This window comes from Python bivittatus, unplaced genomic scaffold (assembly GCF_059951505.1).
Source record: "Python bivittatus isolate LINGU-HERP-01145 unplaced genomic scaffold, Pbiv_v1 ctg000850_np1212, whole genome shotgun sequence".
Classification (NCBI taxonomy): domain Eukaryota; kingdom Metazoa; phylum Chordata; class Lepidosauria; order Squamata; family Pythonidae; genus Python; species Python bivittatus.
Window position 1 is genome coordinate 44,023,102 of NW_028277112.1, and position 22,578 is coordinate 44,045,679.

A 22,578-nucleotide genomic window follows, 5' to 3' on the forward strand; every position below is an offset into this window, starting at 1 on the left:
AAAGCTAGTGGAGATGACAGTATTCCAGCTGAGTTATTTAAAATACTAAAAGATGATGCTGATAAAGTGCTGCACTCAATATGCCAGCAAGTTTGGAAAATGCAATAGTGGCCACGGGATTGGAAAAGGTCAGTTTACGTTCCAATTCCAAAGAAGGGCAATGCCAAAGAATGCTCAAACTATTGCACAATTGCACTCATTTCACATGCTAGCAAGGTTATGCTCAAAATCCTACAAGCTAGGCTTCAGCAGTACGTGAACCGAGAACTACTGGATGTACAAGCTGGGTTTCAAAGAGGCAGAGGAACTAGAGATCAAATTGCCAACATTCGCTGGATCATGGAGAAAGCACAAGAGTTCCAGAAAAACATCTACTTCTGCTTCATTGACTATGCAAAAGCCTTGGATTGTGTGGATCACAACAAACTCTGGCAAATTCTTAAAGAGATGGGGGTACCAGACCATCTTACCTGTCTCCTGAGAAATGTGTATGTGGGCCAAGAAGCAACAGTTAGAACTGGTCACGGAACAACCGATTGGTTCAAAATAGGGAAAGGAGTACGACAAGGCTGTATACTGACACCCTGCTTATTTAACCTATATGCAGAGTACATCATGAGAAATGCCAGGCTGGAAGAATCACAAGCCGGAATTAAGATTGCAGGGAGAAACATCAACAACCTCAGATATGCAGATGATACCACCCTGATGGCAGAAAGTGAAGAAGAACTAAAGAGCCTCTTGATGTGGGTGAAAGAGGAGAGTGTGAAAGCTGGCTTGAAACTCAACATTAAAAAAAACTAAGATCATGGCGTCTGGACCCATCAATTCCTGGCAAATAGAAGGGGTAGAAATGGAAGCAGTAACAGACTTCATTTACGTGGGCTCCAAGATCACCACAGACGGAGACTGCAGCCATGAAATTAAAAGACTCTTGCTCCTTGGGAGGAAAGCTATGGCAAACCTAGATAGCATATTAAAAAGCAGAGACATCACCTTGCCGACAAAGATCCGCATAGTCAAAGCTATGGTTTTTCCAGTAGTAATGTATGGCTGTGAGAGCTGGACCATAAAGAAGGCTGAGCGCCGAAGAATTGATGCCTTTGAACTGTGGTGCTGGAGAAGACTCTTAAGAGTCCCCTGGACTGCTAGGAGGTCCAACCAGTCAATCTTAAAGGAAATCAACCCTGATTGCTCATTGGAAGGATTGATATTGAAGCTCAAGCTCAGATCCTTTGGTCACCTAATGCGAAGAGAGGACTCTTTGGAAAAGACCCTGATGCTGGGAAAGACTGAAGGCAAAAGGAGAAGAGGACGGCAGAGGATGAGATGGTTAGATAGCATCACTGAAGCAATGAGCATGAACCTGAGCAAACTCAGGGAGGCAGTGAAGGACAGGAAGGCCTGGCGCGATATGGTTCATGGGGTCACGAAGAGTCGGACATGACTTAACAACTGAACAGCAGCAAAATATGTATGCTTAAAATCTCATATGGATTTAACAGACGTTCCTTTCCCTCTTATTGAGGGTTCACTGTACTGTAATGGATATCCATTATGGAAGCCCATAGAAAATATAAACAAGCTCTGAGAAGCAAGGGGTGCAAAAATGAAATAATTGCAGCAGCTTGATGTTATTTACATGATATTTTATTAACCATACCCAATAATGCAGCAGTATTGTGTCTCTTGATGCAGTAAGTACACATCCTATTTAATTCGAAACAGGATACTCTTTTATAATCACAGGACTGCTTATGTTTTCTCCAAAACAAGTAATACTGCTGAATATGATATCCAGAGTGAATTAATTGTAGCTCATTATTCTTAGAAAACAGTGACTAACATTAATTTGCTGACTGCATATTTTTACTAGTTCGGCATGATTTTTTTCCATAATAAGTATCTACTGAAATAATGTAAAACATAAATGTTATGTATTCTTATCAAATAGATTGCACAACAATAGTAATGTAATATTCTACCAATTAATTTTCATCCAGCTGGCTTTGTGCCTGAGGTGGCACTAGAACTCATGGTCTCCCAGTTTCTAGCCTGATGCCTTAACCATTACACCAAACTGGCTCTCACCAAATTGAACAGTGGTAATAACACAACATTTATTAAATATAGCAGTATAGCAAGTTTTAGCTACTAAGGTAGAATAAAAATTGAAAATATGGTATAAACTGATTTAGGCCTTTTTCTTATGGCAAGCTGAAAGACTCAATGCATACATTTAAATGGGGTTTAATTTTAGTGTTTAAGTTTACCACTAAGCAAATATTTAAGCTTCACTTCTGAATAAGCATGAATCAGAGTGGGCTGCATTCACATCTGGAATCAAAATTAACTGGCACAAAGACAGAATTTAAGTGTAGACGGGTTGGGGTATATGAGTCTTGTGGGGCAAGACTATTTGGATGGTATTCCTAAGCCAATTCTATAGTATATAGTTTCAGGTGCCAGCATCAAGTCAGCTGTTGAAGATCATTCCAGGAAAGGCTTTTACATGTATGGCTTCACTACATGGGGTTTTTAGGCAGTCATGAAATAGACATAGTGACTCTATATTCTAAAATCCACTATTAAGTCTGCCTTTTGTTTTTCAACTCTAGCTAAAATGCAAGTTCAGATGACAGTAGAGAAGCCAAAACAGGATGAATCCTTTCCCTCTAAATTATTTTGCTTAATAAAAAAATCTCTAAAAAAAGTGGAATTCTACACTGACTATATTTTTAATGAGGTAATGAGCTTCCTGAGTGAAGTAGTCTATGCTTTGTTTCATTTCTGAAATGATGAATTGACAATGTCAAAATATGCTGCACACTACGGGGAAATAGTGTTCCTGTGAAGGTTTCTCATTCTTTATGAGAGCCATAGTACTGTCATAACTTACTATGCAAGAGTCATTTTGTGGGATTTATTTGAAAGAATGTCATTTTTTGATATGTTTAGAGATTCCTGACCCATATTTAATGCTCAAAACTTTAAGTGTTCTGAAATGTAATAAATCAGCTTCTGATTTTTTTTTTAATAAAAATCAACAAACCACATATCTTTCTAAGTTGCCTTCCTCTAAGAAAATTGTGTTTATATCAAAGTTTTTCATCAGAAAGATACTATCAGTTGGTTTTGTAGATCTTTCAATTTTACAAGCCTTTATTCAAAAATATGTATTTAAATGGCAACACTGCCGTGTTTTCATAAAGCAACATGTGAATTCCAATCCAGTGCCCATTGGCCGGTGTGTAAAGCTGCAATCTTTTGTACATTTTTGGGAATAAACTACACTGAACACAGAGCTTTTCATCTGCAGTTTAAAAATTGGATACAAAGACAGAGCGAGAATCAGGTTAACTCTTTATTAGCTGCTGTAAATATAAAATAAATACTGTGAAAAAAAATTCAAGAGTAAATACTGTTACAAAAGGTAAGCATACATTAAACCTCCAAATGAGATATTGTCCCCCAAAATTTTGAGGGCTAAATTGCTTGCAATAAGCCATGAATGAAATTCCCTGTCATCAAAATTATATCCTCTTATTTGAGGGTGGTACTAGAACATAGTGTGAAGGAGATAACATGTTTCAAAATATCCAAAAGAATTCTTGACACTGAGTAGATCAAACACATTTTGAATACTTTCTCAGTGGCCTCAAAACTTAATTCATCATAAACATCCACAATCAATACAGATTATTGAAATAAAATGTTACAAATAACTCCAGTACTCATCATATTACCAGTTAATACATTTAGTACTCTTAATAATATAAGTAAAATGTATCAAATGAAAGTAAACATAAAGGGAAATATTGCAAATGATCACCTGAATTAATTTAACAAAGTGATTACACTGAAAGTATATGCACAACACTGTGATTTAAGGTAGATGAACAGATCACAGTTTGTTAAGCAAAGTTCATATTTATATGGTGGAATACCAATCAACAACATCATTCAGACCAAACAGGTGCAATGGGCAGTAAGAATAACCTTGAGGAACAGGAAGAAGAGCCGCAACCAAGACAACGGTCAGACAAAAGAAATTTGAGTCTGAGACAGAAATGTAATTTGAGAAAGCACCTTAGACCAACTTTCCCTAGTTCTCTTGAAGTTAAAGGGAGGGAGGAGGGAGGTGCACTCAGAATTCCTCAGCTGACATCCAATTGAGAAAAGGTCAAATCAACCCTAAAACAGTTATACCTGCTGCATCCCTTTTTAAAAGTCTATGTTGCAAATTTTTTGATCAAGACTGATAATTTCAAGTTAAGTAAGAATGGAGTTAAAAATAAGTTTGATAAAATTTGTGAATTTATAATATCTTGGTATAAATGAAGTCTATTAAACAGGAATCAAATTTCACAGTAAAATGACATGGAAAGGGGAAAGTTTATGAATTATTGAGAATAGTTTGGTTAGATATATATAGCTCAGATTCTTTTCCAGTGAATTTATTAAAGCTAATTGTTGTTGTTTTATTTTGTGTTTTGTATTTTTTTATTTTATTATGCTTTTTAGAGAAAATATATAAACAAACACAGAATAAACAATAAACAATAAACAAAGAGTAAAAGAATGAAGTACAAATGAGTAAACAAGGGATATAAAATGTCAAGGTTAAAGTTTTCTGCTATATTATTTATAAATAATTGAATATAATATATAACTTTAAATAACTAAAAATCACGATTGAGCTTTAAATAAGGATAAATAGAACCATAGTTAACACAGTATAAATCACCAGATAAAATTATAAGCTATAATAGATTCAGTCAAAACTGCTTTAAATATCCCAAAAAATTAAATGTAGACTCTATACATATAAAAAGTTATATTTTGGATAAGGCACAATGTTGTATATTGAGTTATAGTCAAGGAAAGTTTTCCAATTTGAACTAAATTCTTTGTCAGATTTACTTTCACAGTATGAAGTTATTTTGGACATCAAAGCATACTTCCACAACATGGTTAACTATTCTTCCAGAATCAAATATTTCCAGGAAGAAGCATATAATATCTTTGTCGCAATTAGCATAAGCATATAAAAAGCTAATTTAGTATACTTAATTACTAAAGTATTTTAGTAGGGAATATGTGGTTTAATAAAGTTTAATAAGAATATCAGAGGTTGAATTTTTAAGATTTGTTTCATTTTAGCATTAATCGTTTTCCAGAATTGTTGAGCTTTACAAAATTGCCACCAAATATGAAAAAATGATCCAACTTGTTCATGACATTTCCAGCAATTTTTAGTGAATGAATTATCTATTTTAGCAATTAAGATTTGAATGATATACCAATTATAAAATATTTTGTATCGCTTTTCTCTAACTATGTTATTTGGAGTAAATTTAATATTCTTGTTCCATTGAAATTTCCACTATTGCATCTCTGTTACTGCATTCAGATTCTGAATCCATTTAAACATGCAGTCTTTGACTTGTTCAGATTCTTAGTCATGCTTCACCAACAATTTATAAACAAGGCCCAACAAATGTTTCAAATTGCCTATTATAAGTTTTTTTTAATTCAATCAAGTCTCACAATATTCCCCCTTGTTTCTGCAATTCTTTTAGTGCTATGCTACTTATTTGGTGATACTGAAACCTCTTAGGTAGACTAGACCATTGCAAAGTAAGGATCTCAAAAAAGTTCATCTTTGTCTTATTGGTAATTAACTCTTGCAGTCTAAACATGTTATGTTATGAACAAATATTCATAAAAATAGATATTTAATAATAAAGTGAGAAAAAATGTTTTGGAAAAGTCAGTTTCATATCCCCCAAATGATAAAGAACATTGGTGTTACCAGTATTTTCCATGTGTTAGAATTATAGGAAGGATGTATTTTATCATGGGCCTACTCTATGATGGCCCCAACCCACTGCAATACTCAAAATTAAATGGCCTTTAAGACAACAGATCCCTTTGTTGAAGAAACATGATTATGTCTGAGTTATGGGTGTATTATTTGGTGAGTTTTTATGAGAGGTTTGTTCTGTATTCTCCTATGGTTTTATTGTACTGTTTGTAAATCACTAGGAGTCTATGACTGAAGCAACATGCAAATTTAAGTATGATCCGTGTATTTGTATGTGTGTAAGTGATTTTAAGTGCTATATTACATACAGAATTCATAACAAAACTTGACATACAAATTAGAGGAACAGAAAACTCAGGAGTAAATTACTGTTGCAGGAAAAAGAGGCTCAACATGAAACAATGATTGATTTTTAAATACTTTTCCTATGATTAAGTTCCTATATTTATTTATTAACCACATCTTCACCCTGCTACAATCCAGAGACTCTCGGTGGCTTGCCTGTATCTTTATTTAAGTATTTTAAAAAGGAACTCAATGACTTCAAAGTTTATATATAACACAAGGCTAGTGCCTGCAAGTTGTACAACTTCTGGTGGTGTTATTTATACAGTGAGAGATCTTGAGGAGGTCGTCTTGTTCTAGACAGCCCTCAAAGATTTTGATTATAAGCTGCTTCAACATGAAGTTGGAAGAGCAAAGCCACTTTGCATAAAGGCCTATATGAAACCAACTTCAGTGCCTTTGGGGTAATCATCGTCCCTTGTGAGTAACTGTAGATGTGCTAATACCTCTCATTACTATCTGTAGCTATGAAATACTGTTTTTTTCTCCACAACTGAATCACAAAGGAAAATACTTTAAAAAAATTCTCATTAACAACTTTGAAATTGTATTTTAATACTTATTTGACATACTGATTGTTTATTTATTTATTTATTTATTTGATTTTTATAGCTGCCCAGAGTCACTTGTTGAGATGTGTTACAGTTTTATAGTTTTGCTAGTTTAGTGGCAAATGTGTCACAAATTAAGACAGTTTTGCTATGCTATGATTGTCTTTCATAGGTTGATAAGACTCACTCAGTTTTGGGTTCCAGTTTCATGCAGAAACTTAGACATGATAGAATTATATCTTGGAATATTAAAAGTTTTTGGATGTAGAGGCAATTGTTTTTTATACATCAGATTCCCATTTGAAAGTAAGAAGTAGAACAGTACCATTTCAAAAACCAGACTGCAGAAAGGAAGATAAATCTATCTAATGCACCAATATATGGAACTTTCCTCTTTACAAATGCTAATAACAGAATTATGACTTTGTATTTGCCTTTCATTCATATTTCAGATATCTGTATCTGAGCAAATGTAGTACCAGATTAGAATCCTATTGAAGGTTAGTTGTTCAAATGATAACTACATAACAGTGGGGCCTTACTGTATTTCAAGATATAGCTTATGCGATCATTCCATGTATTGGCAGGCTGCAGAACTGATATCTATTACTGTTCATTGTGGGAAGAAGCAAACACAGTTAATTAAATTGAAGTTGTCTTGAAATATCTATTAAAGCAGTCAGTCTTTGGTTCTATAAGTGGCACTGTAAACAAGAGTGTTTACACACACACACACACACACACACACACACATCCATAGTTACAATTATGAAGTCTTTTTCCTGCTTTTTGTCCAATTTATTGAAATAATTCTAGAATGTAATTCATGTGATCGCAATGTTTTGAAAAAACAAACAAATTTAAAGGTTTGCTTGATTATAGCTCAGCTTATTATTTAGTTGTTGTTCCAATTCTAGATTACTCAAGCCTTTAGCTCTGAATTGTTCTAGGGCAGGAAAAGATGTAGGGACTGGAATTAAAATTGCCAGGACTCTCAAATATTTGCTCCAGACCACACAGTCAACAACCATGATTTTTGTTTCAAAAGAGAAAGAGCTGTACTGATTAAATACCAAAATCCAGTAGCCAGAAAATAATTTATCCTCAATATGTTTTTATTTTTTCTTAAAGAAATCTCAAATATTGCTTTAAGTTTGTTTATGTATATAACTATATCTATAATATATTAACTGGATAATATATATCCTTTAGTGGCTTCATCCATTTTAGAGAAGTACTAAAACCAGGTATAAATTGTGTAAATCATTTCCATGCTTCTGGGATATTGTATAAAGAGTTAACATCATGCATTTCAACTATTAAATATTTTGCTTCCTGAAGCAGAGCAGCAAACCCTCTCTTCTTAGTCAAAGTACACTGTAGCAATAGCAGCCATGTACCTTTTGCAGGAAAAAAATCACGTAAGAACATATCTTCCTTTGTAACAGTGCAAACACCATAATTACTCATTTATTACTCTGCAGATCCAATGGCCATGAACTTTGAGAGAGATTCATAATTTTGTCTTTCATGTGCCAACCTGGAGGTATGGAAAACCTGGTGCTTCCCAATTTATCATTTCTACAAATTTTATAGTCATCTTATTAACAGCAAATAATTTCCAGTAAAATTGAAACAACGAAAGAAAGTGCCCTATACTTTACTGAATATTTGTAAACCATCATACAATTGCTACTCATGAATAATGTCTCTTTGACCTTGTGAACATAAACTTCATACACAGTGCTTGCATGTGATCCACACATCATTTATATCAGGGGTCAGCACTTCTTTCAGGGGCCAACAGTCATTCCACCAAAAGCTTGCAAGAATGGCTTAGATGACTTATACATTAATTACATAAGAGAGAGACCAGAACTCGAAATCTTTTGAAATTTACACAAACTTTAAGAATTTTCAGAGATTACCTGAGATTTGATTCTATCTAAAATTCAACAGCGATATTTTTTTTTGCAGTCTGAAACTATTTTAGTATACAAGCTGCTTAAAGAAAGAATGTAATTTGTGGTTAACAGTGGCATCTTTATTAACATTTAAGAGCCAATTATGAATGCAGATTTGTCCACAATGTATATGGGAAAAGAGCAGTCTTTATAGAACACAGAGAGCTGAAGCTGATAATCCATGTTTTACTGCTTCAGGAAAAATGAGGGAGAGGGGAACACACTGTAACTCTAGCCACTATTAATCTGCAAACAATTTGAGTTTGCATCTGTGTTTTTCTGATTAGCAACAAATATCTTCTATTAAGCCATCCAATGTAAGAACCAATCCATCCTGCTGATACCATTTCATTTTCACTCATAGACTCTGTTTACAACCTCTATCAACTGCAGGTCTGTTCAGAAATAATTGCAATTTAGTTCAATTGGTCTTACTCTCAGCAAAACAGACTGCAAAGCAAAACTCTCCCCAGAATAAGATTACAGCTTTAAATTCCAGGCTGCTTATTTTAAATAATATAGCCTGTCAATAATATAATTTGAATAACAACATTTGAAGCCTTCTTGTAACAAATTCTGGTTGCTTCTTGTAATCGTCCCCTTAGTGATATTCAAGGAACTGGATATATCTTTGTTGCTATTTCAAGACATTATTTTATGTTTTAATCTTTGTTTTAATATATTGATTCGGGCTATATATCCTTTCATCTAGGCTTCATATGATTTCCATTGAAAGCTATATATATATAATTGCAATATAAAATAAACTCTAATACACACACACACACACATTGTGTGTATGTGTCTATACATACATACATACATACATACATACATACACACACACACACATACATACATATAATATAAACTCTAATATGGCTAAATGGCCAAGTATTCAATGTGATTTGGATAGAATAGCTGTTATTTTCAAGTTAATTTCCTTTTCTGTTTATTCTCAACCTATTTTTAAAAATGGAATAACATTTCCCCGTGTCTTTGTAAGATAAATGTATGTATCCAAAGTATTTTCCATGCCTCATATGTCTGGTCACTAAACTATCAGTAAGCTCATGCCTGAAAGCTGAATCAAGCAAATTTACCCAGGCGTTTAATTTTTAGATGTTTTGGTACTTATTTTATTGATAATTGTAATTTATTTTTTTAATTTTCTATACTCTGTTTTTATATTTACATTTTATTAGCCATTCTTGAATGTTTCCCAGAGTAGAGGTGCAGGGTAAAAACTAAATGAATAAAATATTCTTTTTAATAAAATGTAAAAATTAAACTGTACAGCTGCAGTAAGCTTACGATCTTATGAAAGAGTATTGATTTATCATATATATTGTGACATAAAAGGATTAACACTTTGGAGGAGTGGATTCTTTTACTTTAGGTTCAGTGTTTATCATATAAATAAAATATGAATATATTGAAGAAATGAATAAGGCAAACATATTTTCTTAATTAAAAGAAAATACTACGAAATAACTATAATATTATTTAATTTTTAGTGCTTTTCCTAAAACAGAAGTGCTTTAAGACCTCATTGGATTAATATTATATGATAATGTCTGGCATTTGGATATGATTTGTGTATTTTGTATTACAAATCCAGGAAGTTAGGAGTCCAGAAGGTTAGTACCAGGAGATAGTTGCTCATTGTAAACTGATTAATAATTGATATGAGATTTAGGGCACTTTTGAATATTCACTCATTTTGTGTTCTGGTTCTAAAGGAATATATCAAAATATTCCCTAAGCTATACACATATTATAATTTAATGTTTGTTTCAGCCACTGTTTACCCACTTACAATGATTTTGATGATACCACAATACTGTATATTTGAAAACATTGCCCAGAGCAAACAGTGCCAATTCATACTTTTACACTAATTTGGTACTGTAGCATTTGTACAAGCAATTCCTTTTATTTCTTTTCATCTCAGTTATAAATTATTGAAGGAACAAGTGATTTTCACTACTTGTAAAAATCCTGATTCCCACTTACACTTTCCTACAGATTTGAAACGGGAACTTCAAATTCTGTTTCCCAATGCATTGCAATGAAGTTCCATATGTCTAGTCTGAAGGTTTTTTTTGCCTATCTGGAATACCTCTCACACTTCTGATATTCTAAATATCCAAAAGTCATAATATGTCAGCTGTGCAAGTCATAAAATTATGTTCATATAGGTCTAGGTATCATGAATAATCCCTGCATCATGTCATCATGATGTCAACATCAATCAATTGTAGCTCTCATTTGGTGAGATATTGAATAAATAAGTACGCTCATTCTAAACCAAATTCCAAAATGTTTTATTTCTTTTTTTAAAATTGTAATGCTCAATTGTAATGATAATCTATGAGGTAAATAATATATATTTGTTTTGTATTGTTAGACATTGGGTACTAGTTGAGTTTCAGGACCATGAATTCAGAAAATGGTTTTATAAACAACAAACTGCAGGCTCCTTCACTCACCAGTTTTCTAGTTCACAGAAAAGCAATAGAAAAGAAAATGAGGAAGATCCTACTGCAGTGTACTTTAGGATATATTGGTAATGGATGGCAAATAGTTCAGATGCCAGAATTCTTTTAAACACATCCTTTTCTTCATAATAGATATTCTATTCTGTGAGAAGTGTACTTGGAAAAGTTATTTTGGTATAGGCAGATGTCGAGGATTGATTATGTGCCATTAAGTTGGTGTTGACTCTTAGCAATCCCATAGACAGATTTTCTTGAGGAGGATCTGTCCCCAACCTGATCCTTCATGTCTTCCAACAGTGCCCTCATTGCCTCTATAATTGAGTTCATTCAGTTTGCTGCTAGTTATCCTCCTCCTCTTCTTCCTTTACTACCCTGACACACAGTAATACTTAGGTATTCTGGATTATTCGTTTCAGGGCTGGTTCATAAATGTTTAAACCATTTTAAACATGTTTTAAATTGGTATTCAGAAGTTAGCTATATGGCAACATGGGGTTTCAATTATTTCTGCATAAGCATCTAAAATTTCAGGATTAAAACTATGTTGGGAAACTAAATGGAAATATAATTTCACTTAAGATGGATTTGCTTATGTGTGAATTTGGAGAGAATTATGTTGAATCAGTTTAGCACCACTTTATATTAAATCAAAGGAATGGAGTTTACATACTTCAACATTTTACAAAATAGGGGGAGATGATTTCCTCCCCCAAATCTTTCTGTTGTTTGATTTTAGAGTTATATTTCCACAAACCTTTCCCACTAAACCAGAAGATTAAACTCTCAAATAATGTGTGACTTCTTCCCATGAGGTGGGCAAAATAGGAACACTATTGTCTGAATAGTTTATGAGTTATTGGATGTTTCCATTAAAATAGTTGAAAATACAAGAATTGTTCCACACTAGTAATTCATAGAAAGGCATCCTTCTTTGAGCCTATTAATGAGTTTTTATGATTTAGGATAGAATAATGAGAAGGTGCATGGTGACACAAATACCCTAAGCTGCCTTGGCCACAGTGCTCATGCAGAATTTACACCTGCAATGACTCCACTTCAGCAGATAAGACAAACAACAGTGTTGCTTGTCATTACCCATATACTTCAAAAATGCAGCATTTTCCCTCTCCGGTGCAGAGAGCATCCATCTACATAATTGACAATGGTCTTCTCTTGCCCAGACACATAGGGATTCTAGCATCTTCTTTAAAATACATTGCAGTACATTGCTGAAATGCCAGTAAGCAGCCTCAAGGTAGATGAAATTTTGATATGAGTATTTGTATCACATCAGAATTCTCTGTCGGAGCTTGCCAAGATTCCTCTTTCTAAATATTTGAACATGCAGGCCTTAAATGTGACTGACTATCTTAGGACTGTTTCCATCTCTCATGAGGTGTGTGTGTGTGTGTGTTTAATTTAAATTATCTCTTTGAGGTTTGTAGGAGAAAAGAAAATATTTATCTTTTAGCTTATTGGTATCAGCAGGCAAGCTAGTCAGCCTCAGAAGGATGGAAAGTTTATTGGTTAAGAGGCACAGACACCCAGTTTGTGATAAAGAATTCTTTGCATTTTTTTCTTAGTAAAATAAATTGCTTATAGCATATTGCTCGGAATTTAATCCTTTCATCTTGGTCAATCAGTTTTAAATTGCTGCTACTACTATGAAATAGTTATTTTTTTCCCCTCTCTGTTTTATGCATATAGATAGATGTATGTTTTGTAACAACTAGAAAGATAGAAATGAAAATTGTAATACTTGGAGGGCAGAGTTCAGAAATTCAGACCTCTTAACTGAATCTTCTAACCCCCCTCTATTTAGTTAATAGGTATTATCATATTTGTAAACCTGGATTCATTATATACGTTTAAAGAAAGATATCAAAAGTGGCATGAGCACAAAGGAAGTCAGTTTTATTTCTGTTTTTAAAAATGTTTTGCTATATCTCTTCACATCCTTGTGAAATGACTGCATCACTAAATATATTTATTTCATTTGTCATTGTGGTCATGGCCCTGTTTTATGGCTTTAGTATGTATGTGTATGTGTGTGTGTATATATATGAATGAGATTTTTCTTTGGTTTCACTGATTCATTTTATCCTATTCAACTGGGCTTCACTTTTTATGAAAATCAGGCTAAAATTTGTTATAAATGGATAAATAAAAACTGAATTGTGTTTTCCAGGTATAGATCCTAAACACATAGCATTCAGGAATTGATGGGTTTGTGGTCTCCTAATTTTTATTATTTATTTTATTTATTTAATTTTATGGCCAACCAACTCCAGTGGGCTTTGGAGGACATTTCAAGGACATTTGCTGGTTGTATCAAATAGGCCTATGTACAGGTGATTAACAAGATGATTCACTTGCAACCAAAGTGTCTCAGTGAATGAACTATACAAGCTTACTCTATCATGCAAATTTTTCTGGTGAGAGACCTTCTTGATACAAATGGTTGGGGAGGAATATTAGGTTAATAGCGTATAGGCATTAAGGTGATATATGGCTCCGTCCCCTGGCTAGCAGGGTTTGGTCACAGATTCTTTTGGATTTGGAAGCAATGACCACACCTGCATGAATATCTAAGGCTTTATTCCAAGGCAGTATAGGTAGTCCCCAGTTTAAGAACAAGTTCTGTTCCCACAGTATGCCCTTTAGTCAAATTTGTATGTAAGCCAGAACAGTATCATTATATAATATTGAATAAGTGATATTGTGTAACTCAAACCATTATGTATTTAACTCAAATTTTGCTACGATAGACTCCATTCTTAACTATGGGTCATCCATAACCCAGGCATTGTTCTGTTTCAAGATAGCAGACACAGTTGCCAAGGAGCAGAAGCAGATAACAGCAGACAAGTAGTAAAGTAAAGTACCATTTGTAGTCCTGAGGCTGACATTCCACCGGCTCAGCTGGAACAACATTGTCAGAATCAGATTCAGAGTCAGACACTGAATTGTGGCTCGTGACAGGCATTCTTAACCCAGGAACTCCCTGTATAAGAAAATAACATAATAATATAACACAAGACAGCAATCAAAGAATATTCAAGAATACAATCAAACAAAGGAAGAAAGACTTTATGACCCTTCTGCCAGTCAGAGAATCCCAAAGAGATGATGGTGGATGGACCCCTTCAAAGCCAGCAAATATGCTGCAACCTCCTAGCTAAGTCTACATTGAAATTTCATCTCATGGGGTTTCTAAACAGCTTATATACTGTAGGCTCTGAACCACCATTACTCACACCTGTCCTCAGTAATCTCATCTCACTGGATTTTACCAAGTGAAGGAGGCTGAGTTTATCTTACCTTGGAATGTATGTCTTACCTCTGCCAGAAATGAAACCATCAAAGTTTAAAGTTATGGATTCCTGCCAAGGATGAGATCATCAAGATTAAGGAGTATTTGTTTATGCCAGATAGCAGTGAGACTATATCAAAGTTAGGAATATCTGTTCCCAAGGTTCTGGAATTGAAAATGAGAAAGATCATCCTACTCTACACAGGTATCCCACCAAGAATAGGACAAAACAAAGTATGGCCCAAGTATAATCTTTTAGTGACTAAAATGAAGGCTTGCTTATTTCTATATTACATGCTCAACCATTAATGGGAATGCAAAGCTCTATGTATCATGCATCTAAGGGAAAGAGTTACAGGTGACTATCCAATTTCTTCTTGCCACTCTTCTGGTAAAACCACCAACTCTACAGGTGATCATATGCAAAATGAGCTTTTAATAGTTGCACAAAAGAGGGAATCTCAAGAATCCTCAGGAGTGAGGAATCTTATTCAAGGCACAATTGACCAGGTTCAGGTTATCATATGTTGGATACATTATGCAAAGATCTATTTCTCTGGAGAAGTCTATAATGCTGGGAAAAGTGGAAGGGAAAAAAAGAAAAGGACAGATGGATTCAATTACAGCAGCAATGGGTGCACAGTTAGAAGACCTGAAGGACAGATTGTCATAGCCCTACACTTTTCATTTTTTAGCCAATTACTAAAGATGCAATATCATTTTCCCCTTTTGAACTTGACTAAACGTCTACTGTGAAAATTAATGCTATATTATTGGCATGTTTATATGGAAGAAAATCGTGTGGCTTCTGAATCTTCATACCTGTTGTTACATCACTGAAACCTTAAGAGTGCAAAATATGGTACCAGTTGGATTTTCCAACTAGATTTTGCAGATGAAATGTTGATGCATTTTGTATAAACATTATTTCTAGCAAAAACATTTATGTATCTTCAATTATATACATAAATTCCTATTCTCAGAAAACAATGTTATAATTCTTATATACAATAGTCATAGTCTAAAGTAAGATTATGCTTTATGTAATATTAGAGATGAGCAATTATTAGATAAAGCAACTTTGGTTGCAAATCTTTTTTCAACTTATCAAAAGACTTGTCTTTTTCTCTGAATTTAGAATTTATTTATGCTAAAATACTGTGAACTGGTTTTGAAACCAGTTTCAAAAGGCAGTTTACATAATCTGTCTGCAATGCTAGGTTCAGCCTACTGTATAACCTGGGGATAGTTCTTTTGCAGTAAAGCGAACATAAGTGAAATAGTGGAACCTACCCTTAATCACTGTAGTTTATTTTTAGATTGATCATTTCACATTTTCATTATTATGAATAAGTTACATAGAAAATGTTATATCAAATCCATTGTGAATATATTTATTTCTTTGATACTAACAAATGAACTTATCTTTTAAAGTAGCAGCAGGCAATAGAGAAATTGTGACTTTTAAAGATACTGAATTGATATGAATGAACTGCAGTAGTAAACAATTAACTTTTTTTGTCAGACAGAAAACGATGAACTTATTAAGTCAGATGCAAATCCATCCATTCGAAGAGTTAACTATTTTTAAATGTTTACATTAGTTTCAATATATAATTACAAAATACTATATGTCCTAAAATGCTATTGCATTATCTCTGTTGCTACATTATTTCTTCATCAACAGTATACAGAATCTCTTATAATCATCTCTATTATGGATTTGGGAAAGATAATTTAATGCTTATTGAGTAACCAGGTTTTACTGCCTGTTCAATAAATGAAGACTAATAAGATGAAACTCAGTCCAGTTGAAACAAGGAAGCTGTTAGTAAATGATTCAGTTGAGTATAATAGAGATCTCCAGTGTATTCTCAATGAGATTGAACTTCCCTGTTAAAATTTATCTACATAGTTTGGGAAACAACAAAACTTATAAAAATGTTATAATAGATATAACATGGAATCATGGTTCAGGACAATCGTTGCCACATTAATTGAAGTTTTTGTGCTGCAGCATGTAAAATCTGCCAGATTGACCACACAAGGTCCTGCTATATAGATATAGTTTATGTAATTTTAGGTTTTATAATATTTTATGTAAAGTTAGATATTATATTTATAACCTAGACTTAGATTACCTTTCTTTGACTTTATTTATGAGTCCTAGTCAGGCCACTTTATAGATGTATTTCAATTTTGGTAATGAATTTTTATTTACTGGTTTCTTAAGGTAGACTGTTTTAAGTTATTAAAGATCACTTATGGACATATTTCTTGTACTGGCCTGAGACCACAATAGACTGGCTAAAGACTGAATTTATAAAGCTGCAGATGATGGGGGGTCAGTAGGGCAAGGCCATATTTTTATTTATACACATTTGCTGAAGTTGGTAACTGAGGCTCTTTTGCATTTATATCTAGTCCTTGGAATTTAGGCAGGTCATAATTAGGGACTTTTCTGTAGGTGGCCTCTCTATATAGGCCTCCCCCAAAATATTAATTTAGTAGCTATTCTGCTATAATCTACTGTAAATCCAGAATACAGTTCAGTGATATTTACTGTATGTTTATATGAAAATCAGTTCTCTGCATTCTGTAGGACTTGATCTACGATAGGATTTAGGGTTATATCCTGACTCTTTCTCTCTTTTTTTTGTTTTTTGTTTGTTTTTACTAGTTTTTGATTGGTTTCAACATTAAGTTATAATTAATGTTAATAATGTTTAGCTAACACCTGTCTCCTATCAATTTTCTCTATTTATGATTTTGTTTTGATTTTCATTTTATCTGCTTAAAATTTGTTTTAAAAATGGATCCTTGTGTTGTTCAAATGTTTGCATGTAAGTAATCTTAGTTCTTGAACTCTGGCATTCCTCCAGACCTGTATTTTTGTTCCTGCTTGTCACTGAACCAACTTGCTTTGTTGCTGTTTCTAGAACAAAATAAATTATTGAGCCTAGATGCCAAGATAACAGAAAACAGAAACAGAAAAGAAACATTACAACTAGATGTGAACAGAGAGCCAGCATATCTGAGCAGTTCTGTATAAATACTACATCAACAAGAGCTTAAATCTCCAGATATCCTGCAACACCAAGTTTAAGTACCTTACCAGGATCCTCCTGCTTGTATAGAAATGATTCTGGATTATGTAGTTGATACAGACATGTTTTCCATAGAATTGGTTAACTATTGATTAATTTATACATCTCCTTTTATATACTTAATATCTAACAGGATATTCAGCTACAGTTTTCTCTGAACCACATTCTAAAATACATTCCCAATCAGGTGTGTGTAGTAGCTATAAATCATGAAACATAAGTACCGCTGGACAGATATTCGAAATTAAATTTGTGGAAATCCTTCCTTCTGTTTGTACCTACAGAAGTGTATCTTCTGTCGACAAAGAATTAAGAAAATATCTGGTGCTTGCATCCAGTGCTCCTATGGACGTTGCCCAGCTTCATTCCATGTCACATGTGCTCATGCTGCCGGGGTGTTGATGGAACCAGATGACTGGCCTTATGTTGTCTACATCACATGTTTCAGGCACAAAATAAGTCAAAATATGGTAAGGTTTTATATACTTTTGTTTTCTATATTCTATTTAATTTAGTCATATTGTTGTATATATCCTGTTACAACCCAGTCCAAACTATTATACAAGAATAGGAAAATGCCAAGACTACATAGGCTAGGTCAAAAGGTAATGAATGATGATTGCATGATGAACTGCTTAGAGTTTAAGGTGCTGGTTACATCACAGCTATGTTGGGGCTGCTTACTCCTTTCTCTTTTTTTACAACTCAGACTCTGAGCCTGAGAATTATCTATCTTAAATGAAGTCTTGGTCAAACTAGTTTGCAGTCACACAGCAATTTACTGTCAGCAGCGCACTAAACTAAATGCAAATACTTCTAGGCACTATTATTAAAGGACCATAATTTCCCTATTTTTTAGAAATATCTCTGTGGAAAACATATGAAGGGGAAAACATGTTACAATTTTGCAGCAAATTATCTCTATCGAGTTTGTTACAGTAAGAAATATGTTGCAAGACTCTTATACACAAGTTCAAAAGAAACCCAGACCAAACTGAGAAAATTTGGGGGTGATTTATTGCCTTGCATTGCTGAGATAGGTAGATGCTATGTCTGCAAAAATGATCAAGCTGTTTCCATTTTTTCTTAAAATGCCACGATGAATAAAGCAGGGAGAAAAGGGAGTCAAGTGATTGATAGATCCGTTTCCACTTACAGCAAGTTCACTAGCCCAGCTTCCAATGCCCTCTCTGGAGTCATGGCAATACTGAGACAGTAATATACTGCCAAAATTTCCAGTAGGTTGCCAAGAACGCTGATGGATCTTCCTCACTTATGACCAGTCTTGCAGCCTTACTGCTACTCTCCTGACCCTAATGGACAAAAGCAGCCATCAAATTTTACAGTTACAATGCTTAAGGGAAAAATTTCTCCAAATCAAAACATATATTCTAGATGAATAAGAGATTGTTATGTTCCTCCTAAATTCAAACACATGTTCCAGTAATGGTCTTCCCAGCAAATGTCTGTTAATTCTGTTTCTGTTTTTCTGAATGGCTGAACAGAGGTTTGTGTGATACAATACTTACCTCTAGTCCCACTCCATTCTAATATTAATGCTGCTGTCCTTCTCTTGAGATGGTCCTTACAGATCTCTAGGTTCCTGGTGCAGGAACCAATTATTTTTGACACTCTTCTATTAGTACATATCCACACACTATTCCCTTTGGGTTAGCAACATTAAGCAAAACACAGAAAAATAAGAAGTATTCAGCAAGATAAAAATAAAAATAAAGGCAGGAGATAAAGGAATTCTTAACTCTACACTAACACCATTCTCTATATATTCACATATTTTTCTATCCTTAAACTGTCCTTGCTGCCACATCTATACACTGTTTCATGCGTTGCCTTTTGTTCTTTTAAACATCTCACCTCTCTCTTTTTGTGGATCTCATCAGATGCATACAGCCATGATGTCATCATCCTCTTAACCAATTCACTCTTTCTTTATCTGTATTTTGCAATTTGATCTCCATTCATTCTCTCAATCTGATTGACCAACCTCAACATAATTCTCCTGTCCCATCATTCAGTTTTCTATTCAAACTACATTCATTCATCCATTCATTCTTGACCCTGTATCTTCTTTTTTCACATATTTTAAATAACCCACTCCCATTGTTTTTAACTTACTTTTAAGTTTCTTTTGACATACCAGTTCTCACTTCCATATCAGAAAGTGAATAGAAGCTTGCCCTTGTACACAACCATTTTCACTTCTGACAAACCTTCATTCTTCGCAAAAGAACATGTGCTGCTCACTACTATTCTGCCAGTATTTGCATATCTTAAAATTTCTCATCTATTTCCCCAATTTTACTAAGCAAGGTAACACAAATTCATTTACTTGTTTTAAATTTTCAGCATTTATGAGTAACTTTCAACTGTTCATTCTATTTTTCCCTGTTAAACACAAACACAGCTACCTTGATCTTCGATACATTAACTGTCATATCTGAATTACATCATATAATCTACCTAGCATTCAGTGCAAAGCATCTGAATTCTCAACCAACATCACAGTATCATCTGCAAACAAAAATATGTACACATTCACATCCCCCACCAATACACCTCTAATGTCACCATAAGAATTACTTATATATTTATACATAAATGCATTAAACATTAACAATCGTTCTTGAAATACCCACATTCATACATTTCCAATGATTTACTGAAGAGATACTTGATCTGCATAACCCCAGGAATGTGCTGGAGGATGCTCAGAGACTTTTGCTGATTTTGTCAAAATGATGAAAGCATTATCATACTACAAACTTTACCCTTTTTGAATGTGGTGTAACATTGGATGCATCTGAAAAAGAAGCATAGCTTGCATCACAATGTCACACTGCTGCTTGTGTCACTCTGACTATCCATTGTTCCTCCCAAATGGATGCCTCTGGCTTAGAGGAGCTCACCTGAGCCCCTTATTTAAAAAAAAAAAAAAAAGTTTGATGGCTGTAGTCAGGTGAGCATTATTGCTATAGTTGGGGACTATATACAAAAGAGGATTCCTACAAACACAAATGCCACATGCTATTCAGAGCAAGCTGCAAACTGAAGCTTTGCTGGATAGTTGTTTGGACTCAGTCTTCCCTCATCATCCAGTATTATAGACTGGACCTTCCTCTTTGAAAATGCTTCACAGAGTACAGCGGTGGAAGAGATGGGACTGAGGAGGAGAAGCTATGAGCTAAATCCAAATAAACCATGGACAGACTTTTTCAAATCTTTACTTCTTTTCCATATAGCCATTCTTGAGGTAATACTCCCTACTCCATGTTTGTACAATCTGGCATCATTTGGTCTGAACTATCAGTATCAGTGAAACACTTTAAAACTATACAAGTCACAGTGTCTGAATCTCAGTTAAGTGTGTCCATATGTATATGTTTTAAGGTGAATCTCTATAAGCAACTTGGACAAAGCAGGCCTTTCTGCAAGTCTAAGTCTTGAGCTGACTTAGATGAGGCAATCTGAGCAGGACTTGCAATCTTAAAAACTCATAAGAGGTTCTCTTTAGGATCCAGTGGATCGAACATTGGGAGAGAGAGAGACAATATTTGAAATAATTATATTGTTTTAATCTTTTAAAGAAAACCAAAGCCTTCGAGAAAGCAGTCTCAGTTGGGCAAACTGTCATAGCAAAACACAGAAACACACGGTACTACAGCTGCAGAGTAATAGAAGTTACATCTCAAGTGTTCTATGAAGTTATATTTGATGATGGCTCCTTCAGTCGGGATACCTTCCCTGAAGATATTGTAGTAAGTATTTATTTTAGAAATGGTTTCTTTTAATTTTTTAAAAAGTTAAATTAGTAAAATTGAACTATTTTTTCTGACCTTTCAACAAGGATAATTAACTTAATATTCTGTTCATGTTTGTTATTTCTTGCAGCTGAAAATTATTACTTTCTCAGGGGCTTCCCAACCTTGTTTGTGCTAATTAGTACCTACCATTTCTCCAAATGAATAAAAACTAATCTTCCGAAGTCTTTTAATTAAATAAGAAATATGTTTTTAATAAAAGATATTGGAGTGGGAATTCTCCATGTTGTAGTGTCTCAGAGAGATAATATAACAAAATTCCTTGATGAATTAACAAAAAAACTTCAATGTTAAAATATGTAACAGGCAACATGATTCACATGAATTGAGCATGATATTGAGTTTACATGTTTGATTATTATATTTGTAAGCTATATTATCAAATGATGCTTAGTTGGAATTAAAAAATGGCATTGTTTTCTGTATTTTGCAATGTGTATACTTACATTAGCGTTTTAGTAGCGAGTTAACAGCAGTTTTTATTGGGGCTGTATGTTTATTTTCTAATTCTGGGGTTGATTTTGCCTTGCCTTGTACATTCCAAAATCTGAATGCATTCTGATTTCATGGCTGGTCCCTTGCACTTTCATAACCTGAGAGTGCTAAACCTTGCACTGATATTGTCCCTTCTGTCAGAATTCTTCAAGCTCCATTACATCAGTCAGACATTACCAGGCTATGATCGCAGTGCATTTATTCTTCAGGTTTTCTTTCTTTTGTGCCTTGTGCCTTGGGAAATTGTCTGTCTGTCTGTCCATCCATCCACTTTCAATATTCTCTTTTGGATGTTTAAAAATGCAAAAAAGGGCCAAAAGAATAGTCCTCAAGCCATTACACTCTACACCAGTCTAAGAGAGCTATTGAATGCTAGAACTAGGACAGCATACACAACTCATTCAAAAAATGTTTAATTCTATTGATTGTTCAACTGTTCTATAGATACAGGATTATTTTATTGTGAGTCATGAATCATCATTTTAAATGTTATACGTGATTATAGTCTGTTGTGGTAGATTTGAATAAGCCATAGTTTTTTAGGTATTGTTTTTGCTTATTTCATAAGCAAAAAATTCTATTTGCTTATGAAATTCTCACCAGCTGTTAGGAAAATAATGAAGAATTCTTAAGCTG

At 33.9% G+C, this 22,578-nt stretch overlaps 1 protein-coding gene across 7 annotated transcripts in view; it reads left to right on the forward strand.

The window, feature by feature from the left end:
* The window catches only part of KDM4C (lysine demethylase 4C), a 254,503-nt gene that overhangs the window by 201,236 nt on the left and 30,689 nt on the right, over positions 1-22,578 (forward strand). For all 7 annotated transcript variants that reach the window (XM_088129849.1, XM_088129852.1, XM_088129854.1 and 4 more), the window contains 2 exons: positions 17,893-18,078; positions 21,214-21,384. In XM_088129849.1, the coding sequence (XP_087985975.1) occupies positions 17,893-18,078; positions 21,214-21,384 (357 nt within the window). The remainder of the gene's footprint in view (positions 1-17,892; positions 18,079-21,213; positions 21,385-22,578) is intronic.